This window comes from Onychostoma macrolepis, chromosome 20, assembly GCF_012432095.1.
Source record: "Onychostoma macrolepis isolate SWU-2019 chromosome 20, ASM1243209v1, whole genome shotgun sequence".
Lineage (NCBI taxonomy): Eukaryota > Metazoa > Chordata > Actinopteri > Cypriniformes > Cyprinidae > Onychostoma > Onychostoma macrolepis.
In genome coordinates this window covers 31,610,383-31,624,863 of record NC_081174.1, presented here as the reverse complement: position 1 = coordinate 31,624,863, position 14,481 = coordinate 31,610,383, and the positions used below count along the sequence as shown (strand labels likewise).

Here is a 14,481-nt window from a genome sequence, read left to right as displayed (position 1 = left end):
TTTCTGTGAGTGACATGCAGCACAGCAAACCATAGCGGAGACTGTTCAAGGACAGCATGCTTTATAGCATGTAAATAAGTGCATAACAAAAGTTAACATTCATAAAATATATGATTAAATGGGTATTAATTATTTTAAATTTGAATATACTACAACTATATATTTATATATTAATAATGGAGGGGTGCACAAGAATCAAAAACATTAAATGAGATTAATTCCCACTTAATCTTAAAATATCTTCACTTATTTGGAATGAATTTGCAAAGACAACAAACTCAACATTCACCATGAGATTAATAAAACGACAATGAACATTATGTGTGTGTACTGTGTATATTTATTATGTATACTGTGTATATAAATACAAATACATGCATGTATATTTTAAGATATTTTTAAGATATTTTTAAGATATTTATATATTAAATATATTTATATATAATATAAATTATATGAATATAAATATATACATGTAAATATTTTCTAAATATATACTGTATGTGTGTATCTTTATACATAATAAATATACACAGTACACACACATAAAAACTTTTATTTTGGATGCAATTAATCACAATTAATAATTGCCCAGTACTAATAATATTATATTATATAAATAGCATTTTTGTGGAAAATGAGATGCACTACCATTCAAAAGTTTGGGGAAAGTATTTTTTAATTTTTTAAAAGGGAATTGATAGTTGTTGTTGTTGTTGTTTTCATCAAGGATGCATTAAATTGATCAAAAGTGGCAGTAAAGACATTTATAATGTTACAAAATATTTCTATTTCAAATAAATTCTGTTCTTTCTAACTTTTTATTAGGATCTGTGAATCCTGAAAAATAAAATGCATCAGTTTCCACAAAAATATTGTGCAGCACGACTGTTTTCAACATTGATAATAATCAGAAATGTTTGTTGAGCAGTAAATCAGCATATTAGAATGATTTCTGAAGATCATGTGACACTGAAGACTGCAGTAATGATGCTGAAAATACAGCTGCGCATCACAGAAATAAATTACAGTTTAATATAGATTCACATCGTAAACAGATATTTTACATTACAAAACTATTACAAAATTTTTAATGTATTTTTGAGCAAATAAATGCAGCTTTGGTGAGCAGAAGAGACTCTTTCAAAAAACAAAAAACAAAAAAACAACCCTAAAAAAGTCAATTTTGCACCAGTAGTTGTTATTTACAGTCCTTTTCTCAAGGATACAGTGATGAGAGACGAGCTTCATCGATGTATTGATGTTCTGGACCTTCATGTTGACCGCTGCATAAACCTGCAGAAGACCTTTAAAATACAGGTGAATAGACATTTGTTCACTATCATCAGGACTAACATCCAAAATTAGATTATTTTAAATAATTTTTAACATCTCAGTCCTGATTTACTGAAAAACACCCGCTGATGCACTCAAACTATTGAAATAACGAGTGCTGATGAGGAATCCTCGTTTAATCCTGGTTTGATGGACGGATGACGGATCTGATGTTGGTTCCTCAGAGACACGTTATGATGCATTTGCATTCTGTGGCTTTTTCTCATGCAGCATTTTTATAAACAGACAGTGAAAGAAAGAAAGTTTAATGTACTGTACGATGACATTGTGGATCAGAGAGACGTCAGGTGCATGTTAATGAGTGTCTGAGGCCACAAATAAAAGCTTGTTTCTGCCACGGAATGAAAAATAAAAATGTCTCAATTCAGACATCTTGCACAAAAAGTCCAGAACTTTGAGATGAAAAAAAAAAAAAAAAAAAAAAATATATATATATATATATATATATATATACATACACATTCCATGACCAAAAAATTAAAAAATTAAAAAATTAAAAATTGCAAGATGAGATTTGAATTTTTTTGATCAAAATTCTGAATTTACAAAAAGTCATAATTGTGAGATAAAAACTGTTTATATAAAGTATGTAGTGTTTTATTCTTTTTACAAATATGAACTATTTTCTTTTGGTTTTACGCTTACAAAAATTGTGACTTTTTTCTCAGAATTCTGGGTTCATAGTTCTGAGTTTATAGAACGGCAATTCTGCATTTATATCTTGCAAATCTGAGTTTACGTGAGAAAAGAAGTCAGAATTGCAAGAAAAAAGGTCAGAATTAAAAAGCTGCAATTACTCTTTATTCATTTATTTATGTGGCAAAAAGGAAAAAAGTTTGGGAAAACTAAAAGTAACACTCACTTAAAGAAATTTGGTGTAGAAACAATTTTCACTTTTCTCACAATTCTTTTGTGAATTTGTTTCTAGCAATATCTCACAATCTTGCACAAAAAGGCCAGAACTGTAAGGAAAAAAAAAAAGAAAAAAAAAGAATTGCAAGATGAGGCTGTATTTACAAAAAGTCAAAATTGTGAGATATAAACTGTTGATATAAATTATAGATTAACAAATTATGAATAAAACAAATGAATAAAACACAACAGCGATGTGCCCAATTATGATGTGTGACATAAAAACAATTAATTAGTGTTTTGGCTGCATTGTTACATGTTGGGAAGATGAGCTTTTTAATGGAAAAGTCAGCTGAATTACTCCACAACATTCATACCAAATTATTTAAACAATATTTCATGTCACAATATCATCACAATATCATATTCCAACAGTTTGAAGCTAAAAGATCAGAAAATCACACACACACACACAAAAACAAAAAGTTGCTACTTGAAATAAACGCCAACTGAATAAATAAATAAATAAATAAATAAAATATAAAAAATATAATATAAAAGCCTTAAACTTATTTCAGCTAGCTTCCAGAGCAACATTTTTCCTTTATAAATAGTTTAACTTGATGCACTAAAAATAACTAAAACTGAAATTAAAATTAATAAAAACTATATAGAAATATTTTAAAACAACAAAAACACTACTTTAACTAGAATTAACAAGCATAGAAAATGCTAAATATTAACAGAAACTATAACAGTACCTCAATGTTACTAAAATAAAATTGTTTCACTGTTAATATATATATATATATATATATAAATGTTTTCCCATTACTTTAACTCATCAAATAATTTAATTTTTAAGTTATACAGAATTCAAATATTTTTTAAAACTAGTTTATGTTTTCTATAATTTGTTCAAATGACTTGTACACTGCAAAAAAAATTATTCTCTAACTTAGTATTTGTGTCTTGTTTTCTAGTATAAACAGCTAAACATTCTTGAATCAAGATGCATTTACTAAGATATTAAGTCTTGTTTTATAAAAAAAAAAATCAAAATATTGTTAGTTTTTCCTTAAAACAAGCAAAAATATCTGCCAATGGGGCAAGAAAAATAATGTTGTTTCGCCTTTGAATTAAGGTTATTTTTCTTGCCCCATTGGCAGATATTTTTGCTTGTTTTAAGGAAAAACTAACAATATTTTGATATTTTTTACAGAAAACAAGACATACTATCTTAAGTCATTTTACTTGTACAGTAAATTAATCTTGAAAACAAGACAAAAATACTAAGTAAGAGAATAATTTTTTGCAGCGTACAGCCAATTTGATTATACTTAAAAATTTAAGGCGGCAACTGAACTTAGGTTTTTAAGTTTTAGATTAAATTGTTTTTTTGTAAATTAAACAAAAGATTTTGTTTTCATGAATTGCTCTGTTCTTAAAAATTTGGTGAAAAGATCAACAAATAGCCAACAATGGATTTAATTCTTTTGCAAAATATTGATAATATTTTCATTTTTATAGGAATCTACTCAAATGACAACATGCCCCACTATAAAGTAAACTATATGTAAAAATCAGCTTGTTTTCCTGGTCAAGACTATTTTTGACTAAATTGCAGAAATCAATAAACAATGTCTAATTCGACTGCAAAATACTCCGTGAACAAGAAGGATTTCCGACAATGCGTTTCACCAACACAGATTTAAAATAGCTTTCTTTATTTTTTTCATCATTAGTTGCAAGAATGACACAAAAATGGATGGTAAATCCAAAGAAATACAGTGAAAGGAAGCATTATTGGATATTAAGTGAGTATAATGACTGAACGGTTGTTACAGGACATCAGATCAGCCTACATGAGCGACACGGACAGAGAACTTTCATTTACACTGATCTACTGTAAACACATCATAAACACATGTTCTCCTGATTGTTTAAGATACGGTCAACGTTTCTGAAGATGACGAGTCCTTCAGATCAGCTCCAGTGTGAAGCACTAGACACTCGATCAACTGAGAAACACTGAAATATATATTAAAGACATTCTGGAACTAGATCTAGTCTCGGATCTGTGCTTTCTTTCGTTGTTGTTCAGAGTCACATGCTCTGTCGTGACCCTCCTATCGCATTCAGTCAGTTTTAAAAAAAGCGGTACATAAAAAATTCTAAAAATTCCATTGTTTTTAGTACAGGAAAAAAGCTTTGCATATGGATGAGGAATATCAAAATACACATCATTCATTTTTTTCAGATTTTTAAAAATGATCTTTAAGAGATTAACCACTTAAACTAAATTGTTATGAGTTCGGGTCAGTTTAATCTATTAGTTAAATTTCTCTCAAATTGCTTGTGTAAAATACACTGAGCCTCTTTTCTGTGTGTCACACACACTTTTAGGACTGAATTTTGTTGGTAAATTTGACTATGCACGCTCAAAAACACTATAAAGAGACAAAAGATGTGACATAAATAAACAATATCTAAAGAACGACAGCCCAAAGAGATGAAAAGCAGAAGTTCAAAACCATACAGACTTAATTTGATAAAGGAAAGTCAGTTAAAAAAGGACACAATACTGTCACTATACTGTATTACACAATCAGGCTGTTGAAATAAATGAATGTAAAATGAATATACAGTATTCCAGAGCAATATGCACGTTTCATAAATTTGGACTGTTTTTGAGCAACATGATTTATAAGTTGAAAGGAATTTAATTAATTTCTATTAATTCTAATGGTTTTAATTGAATTCTGAGATATAAAATAAAATTTCTCATGAATATTGAATTTGTTAATTTATTTTCTCTCATTGCAGTGGTTTTGCTGTAGTTCTTATAAAGTTTGAAATTTCAGCTTTTAATTTGAAATTTTCAAATTTGAAATTTGAATTTAAAATTTAGAATTAAAAAATTTTAAACACCGTATCATTTAACATTTTTAAATGTTATATAACCTCATATTCTATCGACCCAGAGATGCAAAAAGTGTATACCTTTTTTTTTTTTTTTTTTTTTAATAGGAGGGCTAAATTAACCAAATGTTACTCTATCAAAATTTTATCCTGGCATTCGAGCTGGGCGATACAATTATACCAATATTTTTCAGACAATACTCAATATATAAATGCTTAAACATAAAAATAAAACAGTAAAAATCAAGGCATGTTTGCACCAGTTTCTCACTAAACGAACACAAAGAAAAATTATACTGAATCATTTTCATTTATATACACACCAACAACACAGAATTATAAACAGCAATATTTACCTACAGTACATAGCATTTTTAATAAAACATTTGAATGTAAGAAAATGACTTTTAATGGTTTTAAAGCAACTGAGGAATCGGAGAGTTTGAAGTGATTCACTTGAATGAATCACATGCAAACACCAAACAAAAAGTGCTTTAAAATCACTGCAATACTCACAATGTCAGTTCATTTTCACCAGCAAATCATCACAGATGCATTCAGTACATCGCCCAACTCTAAACGGAAAACAAATGACACCCATAACTTCTTTTGGCAAATAATAATAACATAAGCTCTCATGTAGTACATGTTCACACAGAAACAAGCTAAGATGCCTTTAGCCCTTAATTAACATCATTAATATTTCTTTTATTGTTGATGTCTCATTTTTACATCATAAAGACTCAGTTGACTCAGTTTGTTTGGCTGATTTGACCTGTATATTTCACTCGTGATTCATTAGACGGATGATTCTGAAGTCCTGTAACAAGCGTCAGTCATTGTACTGTGAATGAATCTTTTACATCATGTAGTGACTCTGTTTTGACCTATGGTACACTGCATATACCAGCACATATAAGTGACGTCCTGCGGTAAAACCAGGAGAATAATCACGCTTCGTTATTCACTCGGCTCGTTCTTTACCCTCCTGCTGATTCACAAATTAAAGCTTGTTTTGGGGCTCAAGGAAGGAAATTGTACATTATGGTTCAGGACTTCATGTCTGGCGTTCTTAACCTCATGTTGTTTGATGCTAATGTAATGTGACAATACGGCGAGCGCTGCGGAGTATTAAACAAATACATTTCTGTGACGCATGTCTACATAATCAACACCTGCTGCATCACACCATCATTCATCTAAAATAAAACCAACGCCATGTGTGTCAATGTTCTTAATGGATTTTACAAAGAAACACCCAAATATCCAAAACAACACACTTCACTTTTAAAGGAGTATTTCACTCAAAAATGAAAATTATCTGAAAATGTGTTCATCCTCAGATCATCAGAGATCAGGATGAGTGTGTTTCTTCATCAGGTTTGTAGAAATGTGTCTCTGCATCAGTGTCTCAGCAATGGATGCTCTGCAGTGAATGGGTGCCGTCAGAATGAGAGTCTGATAAAAACATCACAATAATCCACAGCACTCCAGTCCATCAGTTAACATCTGGAGAAGACAAAAGCTGAAACACATCCAGCATTAAGACCTTTTTAATGTCTAAAATACGAGTCCATAATCCATAATTCCATCCAGCAAAATGTTTTGTTTAGGTTTTGACAACCTTTGAAGAATGTTTTTGCTTGTTTATATACAACAGAATACAACATTCCACGGTATCATTTTGCAAACATGAGAATGTTACTTTTGAATGTTCTGCAACATTTAAATGCTTCCACGAACAATGTATAAATAACATTTTAAGAACATTAATAAAGACCAGATAACTTTGAATGAATGTTCTGTTAATGTTACTTGAAGAACATTTGTTCATAACGTTGAGAGAACCTTGTCAGAACGTTCTGAGAACATTCCCTGTTAGCTGATGATCCATAATAACGAAAAAGTGTTCTGGTCTGAATCAGGAGAGAAATCTGCACAGATCAAAACAGCTCTAAAGCAATATGTGGTTGGATGTTGATGTGAGAGACGACAGGAGATGCACTTTTTCACTGGAGGAAGAGTTATTATGGATTATGAACTCTCATTTTAGACATTAAAAAGGTCTTAATGCTGGATTAGTTTCATCTTTTGTCTTCTCCAGATGTTAACTGATGGACTGGAGTGGTGTGGATTATTGTGATGTTTTTATCAGCTGTTTGGACTCTCATTCTGACGGCACCCATTCACTGCAGAGCATCCATTGCTGAGACACATTTCTACAAACCTGATGAAGAAACAAACTCATCCACATTTACATTTATGCATTTAGCAGACACTTTTCTCCAAAGCGATTTACATTGCATTCAAATTACAGTTTTTACATTTTATCAGCTCTTGCTTTCCCTGGGAATCGAACCCATGATCTTGGCGTTGCTAGCGCCATGCTCTACTTTTCCAGCTACAGGAAAGCCTTGGATGACCTGGGGGTGAGCACATTTTATTTTGAGGTGAACTATTTCTTTAAATGTCTTTTTGAATATCATTAATCAGCTTGTGATGTTTTTGTATTCCTGCCCAATACTTTAAACCATATTTTGTTTTTAACCATACGCATGAGCAATATTTCCATTATGTGCAAATTTATTCTAAAGCTGAAGACCATTTTAATTGTTTTTTTATTCAATTCTTGGTGAAACTCAGCTTCCAGTGTCACTTTATTTTCACATCGGTTTTGCAGGAGGACAGTCACATATATGATGTTTATAAATGACTGAATCCTAAATGTTGTGCTTCCTTTGACTCGTACATAAAACATCTCATATAAATCTCAATGAACAGAGCTTCTTTACATATACAAGTTGTACAGTTACCAAACCGGCGTTTTTCTGCCCGTTTTTGATATTTTCAGCAATGCAAGGGAGACGACGAGAAATAAAGACAGTAAAGTCTGAACATTTCAACGTAAATCAGAAGAAACGAGACACAGCTTCTTGTCAAAACATTTTCATAACACATTTTTTTTTTTTTTACAACACTCTTTTTAAAAAGAGGCCGGTCGAGCGCTCAGGTAGATACCGCCACCGATTTTCACAGTTCGTGTGTAAAAGCTGAGACACATTCTGGATAGAGTAATAAAATATTATTATAATTATGAATATTTCGTATTTTTTCTCTCAGAATGCACATTGTTCGGTATATAAATGACAGAGGCATGATAGTCGGGGATGGAGAGCGTGACATTCGTCCATATATCGTCCTCCAGCAGCCAAACATCGTGCGTTCGCGATTTTTCCGTACGTGACGCTCGCAGTCGCGCATTCCAGCATTTGAGGGGCGATAGAAATGAGTATAAAATAGCCCATCGGAGATGTTAGAAACATGGACGTTTGGTGTCGATGGCCAGGCTAACGGATCGGTTTTTAACCTGAAGGCACTTCTTTTTTTTAATGGCAAAAACTCTTTCACTCAACCGGTGCTGGGAACGACGACAATCCACGGCTTTCACCGTCACGGACGCCAAAAAACGCAAAGTTCTCCGCTTGGGAACGTGAGCACAGTGTTGAGAAATCAGGCTGCTACTGGAGTCGGGGAATAAAGCGAAACGAGGTTCTGCTTTATTTGCGTTTTAAAGCACTGATCCGAACCAAACCCAGAACAAATCAAGAGATGTTTTTGTTGATTGTACTCCAAAGCACCAGAAAAGAACATCTCAAGATGGAAAAAAAAAACTGTGAAGGAAGGGGAATGGTGTTTAAAACTCAATATTCATTCATGGTTTCTCTCGTCTTGCAGGTAAATCCAGATTGCGAAGTATTCGTTGTGCTTTTCAGGTCAACGTTCAAACCCTCGGTTGATTCCAGACATTGGAGCATCTCAGAAGAGAATGTTTATTTATTTATTAGTTTAAGCATTAGTTATTACTTTTCTGTTTGTAGTCGTTTCATTCTGTGTGGATCCGGTGTTGTGCCTCCTCTACGATCCGAAAGCATGAATCTTTGGTGATTAAATATTGAGGGACGCGTCTGGAGTCTTTTCTCACGTGGAGCGTCACCTCTGACCGATGAATACGGTAAAAAACAGTGTGACGCTCAATGGCCATATACTGGAGACGCCGCGTGCAGCCGCTCCTCGGATCGCTGTGGGAAACACAGAGAAAGAAGTTAGCACTAACCAGATAACCAGATCAAAACTAACCAGCATGATGCCTGGGACTGTCATGTTTATGTGGGAGTTGCTGTGCACTTGCAAAATCTGAATGGAAGTTAACTAGGGCTGGGCGGTATATCGAGTTTGTACGATATATCAATATATTTACAGTATGAAGCAATACCGTTAATATTGATATGCAGTAGATTGATTATATCTAGGGAGGACACAGACTGAACTGCTGTGGAGAAAGTGCATAATACAGTTTGTTCTAAACATGTGACAAGTTTTATATGAAGGGCTTTAAAATATTCGTAAGATATAGTAGTCTATAGTTTGAGTTTAAAGCGGCTGCATTTACATCTGCAAGACATATTTTTTAGGGTGTTTGCTCATCTGCAATACGTCTATAGGACGTTTCCTTTTAGGTGTCAAATAGACGATTATTAGATGTCTTTAAGATGTTTATGATTTAGAATGTATGTAAAACTGACATCTGAAAGACGTCTGTCAGATGTTTGTAGACAGCAGATCAAGAGATCTTTAACAGACATCTTGCAGACGTACGTGTGCTATCTGGGCATCCACTTCGTCTCGCAGCACCGTATATAGATCCTTGCTCACTGAGTTCACAGAAATTGGTGGTCTTCTTTTTAATATGTGGCTCTAGTATCGCTACCAAAGCATCAAACTGAGCCACTGACATCCTGAAGGAAACTTTGAATCGCCCGTGATAATCTTGCTGCTCCTGAGGGGGAACTCATTCCTCTCTATATCTCAGGATTGGATATTACACCAATATCTCCTTTCTTTTTCTATTTTTAAGAAGTGAGAGGAGTGCTGGTTTCAGAGCAAACCTGACACTTCATTCACTGACGCGCTTCACTCGGCAGCGCTAAAACTGGTACTGACTTCCCAGCAACCTGCCAAAATTAAAGCTTGCTGATTTTAGGTTTGAAAATGATGAAAATTCATATAAAAATAAAAAAGTTAAAAAGAAATAAAAGAAAATGTAAATATTAGCATTGTATTTTTTAAAGGGATAGTTCACCCAAAAATGAAAATGTGATGTTTATCTGCTTACCCCCGGGGCATCCAAGATGTAGGTGACTTTGTTTCTTCAGTAGAGCACAAACGAAGATTTTTAACTCAAACCGTTGCAGTCTGTCAGTCATATAATGCCAGTCAATGGGACTCACGGCTTTGAGAGAAAAAAAAAAAACATACAGAGACAAAACCAAATTAAACCCTGCGGCTCGTGACGATACATTGAGGTCTAAAGACACGAAACGATCGGTCTGTGCAAGAAACTGAACAGTATTTATGCATCTGTCGTGCATATACGCCACTCATTGTTTACACCATGAGCGTCACGCACCGGCTGTTGTGAACGCGCTCAGGACAGTTGGACCGTGCGGTGGATCGGAGGTAAAAAATTACATAAATACTGTTCAGTTTCTTGCACAGACCGATCGTTTCGTGTCTTTAGACCTCAATGTATCGTCACGAGCCGCAGGGTTTAATTTGGTTTTGTCTGTATGTTTTTTTTTTTTTCTCTCAAAGCCGTGAGTCCCATTGACTGGCATTATATGACTGACAGACTGCAACGGTTTGAGTTAAAAATCTTTGTTTGTGTTCTACTGAAGAAACAAAGTCACCAACATCTTGGATGCCCCGGGGGTAAGCAGATAAACATCACATTTTCATTTTTGGGTGAACTATCCCTTTACGTGTGCTATAAAATAATTTATATTTTTATTTAATAATGTATTTTTATTAAAAAAAAAATAAAATAAAAATAAAACTAAATAAAGTCCATTAATACTACTGTTATTACTATTATTAATTATTTTATTTTTTATAGCTATATTTAATGGGTGCAGTGTGAACACCAAACCAAATCTCCAGGTGCTCTCATAAGAACCACAATGAAAAACTTAAGTGCATCTCTGTTCATATATTCAAACAACAAAATATTATGTGGGCCATGAAAGTTTTGAGGAAATGTAAAAAATGGTGACTGGCAACTTAAAAAAAAAAAAAAAACGCTGGCGAGGAAAGAGTTAATACTTGCTTGACTCAGTAAACAGCACTCAAAAGCATCTCTCTCTAAAGTTTTTCACACATACAGTTCATAAATGTCTGAACTGTATTTCTGTGATTCATAATCATCCTCCAGTGCATATTATTACTGCAGCGTTTGATCGTTCCACCACGCTTGTGTTTACGACACAAACACATCTCACGGTGAGATCGATATGAGACGTCTCTTACAGTCACACAGCTTTGGATAATAATGGAAAACCTGATGCCTAATAATAATGATTAACACATAGCTTCATGACTACAGCTGTAGTTTGGCTCCAGAAGGAAGGTTTTTCATTTGCTCTGATGTTTCCAGCAGAAGCGGAGCTGCGTTTTGCTCTCACCGCCGCTCTTGTCAATTCCAGCCCATTACCTGGCCTCATTTCCGTCTTTCTCGCTGTTTGTTCTCCTGTAATTACTGAGCTCTCCTGGACAAAATTGTGCTACATGCAATTACGGCCTGGTTACCATGGAGATGCATGCTCGATACATACGATTGGACGGAGGGTCAGGACACTCCCCCTCCTCGAGCGTGACATCATCAATGGCGATGTCCCCCTCGATCCCGGGGCCGCGGACGCCCTCGAATATCACCTGTGTGATGGAAATGGAGCACAAACAAAATAAAGCTCGTCTCAAGAGCCTCTTCTGGACTCAACATCAGCTTCTGTAAGTTATGAGAGGTTGTGCTATTAAGCTATTTTCAAAATACAGCATGACCTCGAGTGACTTACTGTTTCATACAATGCTTTGACTTCATAAAAACATTTAGGACATAAATGATACATATATACATATATATATATATATATATATATATATATATATATATATATATATATATATATATAAAACATTTACAAAAAACTATAAATATAACAGTAAACCTTTTTGTCTTTGAAAGAAGTCTCTTCTGCTCAGCAAGGCTGCATTTATTTGATCAAAAATACAGTAAAAATTGTGAAATTGTTTTGTAATTAAAAATAGCTGTTTTCTATGTGAATATCTGTTCAAATGTAATTTATTTCTGTGATGCGCAGCTGTATTTTCAGCATCATTACTCCAGTCTTCAGTGTCACATGATCTTCAGAAATCATTCTAATATGCTGATTTGCTGCTCAAGACACATTTCTGAATATTATCAATGTTGAAAACAATTGTGCTGCACAATATTTTGTGGAAACCATCATACATTTTATTTTTAGGATTCACAGATTAATAGAAAGTTCAAAAGAACAGCATTTATTTGAAATAGTAATCTTTTGTAACATTATAAATGTCTTTATTGGCACTTTTGATCAATTTAATACTTCACTGATTAATAAAAATATGTTTTTGTATCAGCTAGTTGCCAAATCAAAATGTCTCATTATTGTTTAATTAAAGTTAACGTACTAAAAGAACTAAAGCAAAACAAACTGAAAAAAACTAAATTGATTAAAAAAACTATATAGACATTTAAAAGAAAAGTAATAAAAATGACAAAAAGCCTAACAAAGGTACTAAAATCTTAACTAAAATTAAAATGAAAACAGAAAATATAAAAATAAAATCTAATCCAAAATACTAACAGAAAATATATTAGTATTAGTGCTGTCAAATGATTAATAACGATTAATCGCATCCAAAATAAAAGTTTTTGTTTACATAATATATGTGTGTACTGTGTATATTTATTATATCATTATTTATTATATCATCATTATATACACACACACATGCAGCATATATTTAGAAAATATCTACATGTATTTACATGTATTTGACAGCACTAATTAGTATATCATTGATAATATCAGGATTCTTTGATGAATAGAAAGTTCAATAGAACATCATTTATTTGAAATATAAACATTTTCGAAAATTCAATAGAACATCATTTATTTGAAATAGAAATCTTTTGTAACATTATAAATGTCTACTGTCACTTATCATCAATTTAATGTGTCCTTGATGAATAAAAATATAAATTTCCTTCAAAACTGACCCTAAAGCTCACATAAATGCTCTATAAATACTGAATGAATGTGAATGTCTCTGTGTTACCCGCGCAGTTCGCTCACCTGGAAGGAGGCAGTAGGATGGATGCTAATTTTGGCTTGTCTCCATCGGTCCCCTTGGTTCCCGCTGAGAGACCAGACTGGACCGGCATCTGAAGTCGACTGACCTTTCTGCTTCACAAACGCATTCAGAGTGCCTGCGGGAAAATACAATCAATTCATTTAACAACTGACCTCCTCAGTGCCGTCCGACAGAAGAACTGAAGAGCTTAAGTCAAATTGCAAATCAATCGATTGTACTTGGTTTCTACCTGGTCAAAGCTGTATGATGGTAAATTAACAATCATGCTTGCTTTGGGTACTTGGGAAAGGTGTGTGGAAATCTGAAGGCATGTTTTTTTCATGAACTGGTCAGTTTTGAGGTCTATTTTGCTTCCGTAACATGTCTTGTTTCAGAATATTGGAAAGAAAACATTTCAGTTTCAATTCCAACACATATCTTCAAAAGATTTTCCTCCACTTCAGCAGCACTTACATACACCAAAAGTTAGAGTTTGATTCCTCTCTATATTCTGAAGATTTTTACTGAGGGTTTTGTTCATATAACAGTCACCTGATTTATTATTATTATTATTATTATTATTTATTTATTTTTTACAACATTTAACTCCTAAAAACATGGTGAAAATGTTTGTTTTTTTGTCTGTTGACAGTATTTTCTGATTTATGGAGTAATAAAAAGAGAAATCCAGAATCACCTCTGGAAAAATGTAACTCTAATATATGAACTAAATCAAATAACATTTTTGAACCAATGTTCAGACTAGTGCATCTATAAAGCATCTATAAAGACAGCCTTCATGCTTTCAATGTGAAACTAGCCACAGCTAGACAGACCTTCTTCTCAAACCTTATAAACAGTAACTTAAACAACACTCGCACTCTTTTTGCTACTGTGGAGAGACTGACAAACCCCCCAAGTCAGATTCCCAGTGAAATGCTCTCCGACAGTAAATGCAATGAGTTTGCTTCCTTCTTTTCTGAGAAGATCAATAATATCAGAAAGGAGATTGGCATATCTTCTAGCCATGTAGAGGTCACAGATTCGACCGCAATTTCAAAAAGAAGTGACTATGTCTGTTTTTGAAGCAATTGATTGAAAGAAATAGTACAGCAC

The 14,481-nt window shown here is 33.2% G+C and overlaps 1 protein-coding gene across 1 annotated transcript in view; it reads right to left on the bottom strand.

Moving 5' to 3' along the window:
• Nucleotides 1-7,381: 7,381 nt before the first annotated feature.
• Nucleotides 7,382-14,481, bottom strand: part of LOC131526565 (MAM domain-containing glycosylphosphatidylinositol anchor protein 2-like) — a 184,429-nt gene continuing 177,329 nt past the window's right edge. The window contains 3 exon segments of the mRNA XM_058754901.1: nt 7,382-9,209; nt 11,799-11,898; nt 13,368-13,501. Of these exon segments, the coding sequence (XP_058610884.1) occupies nt 9,121-9,209; nt 11,799-11,898; nt 13,368-13,501 (323 nt within the window). The 3' untranslated portion in view covers nt 7,382-9,120.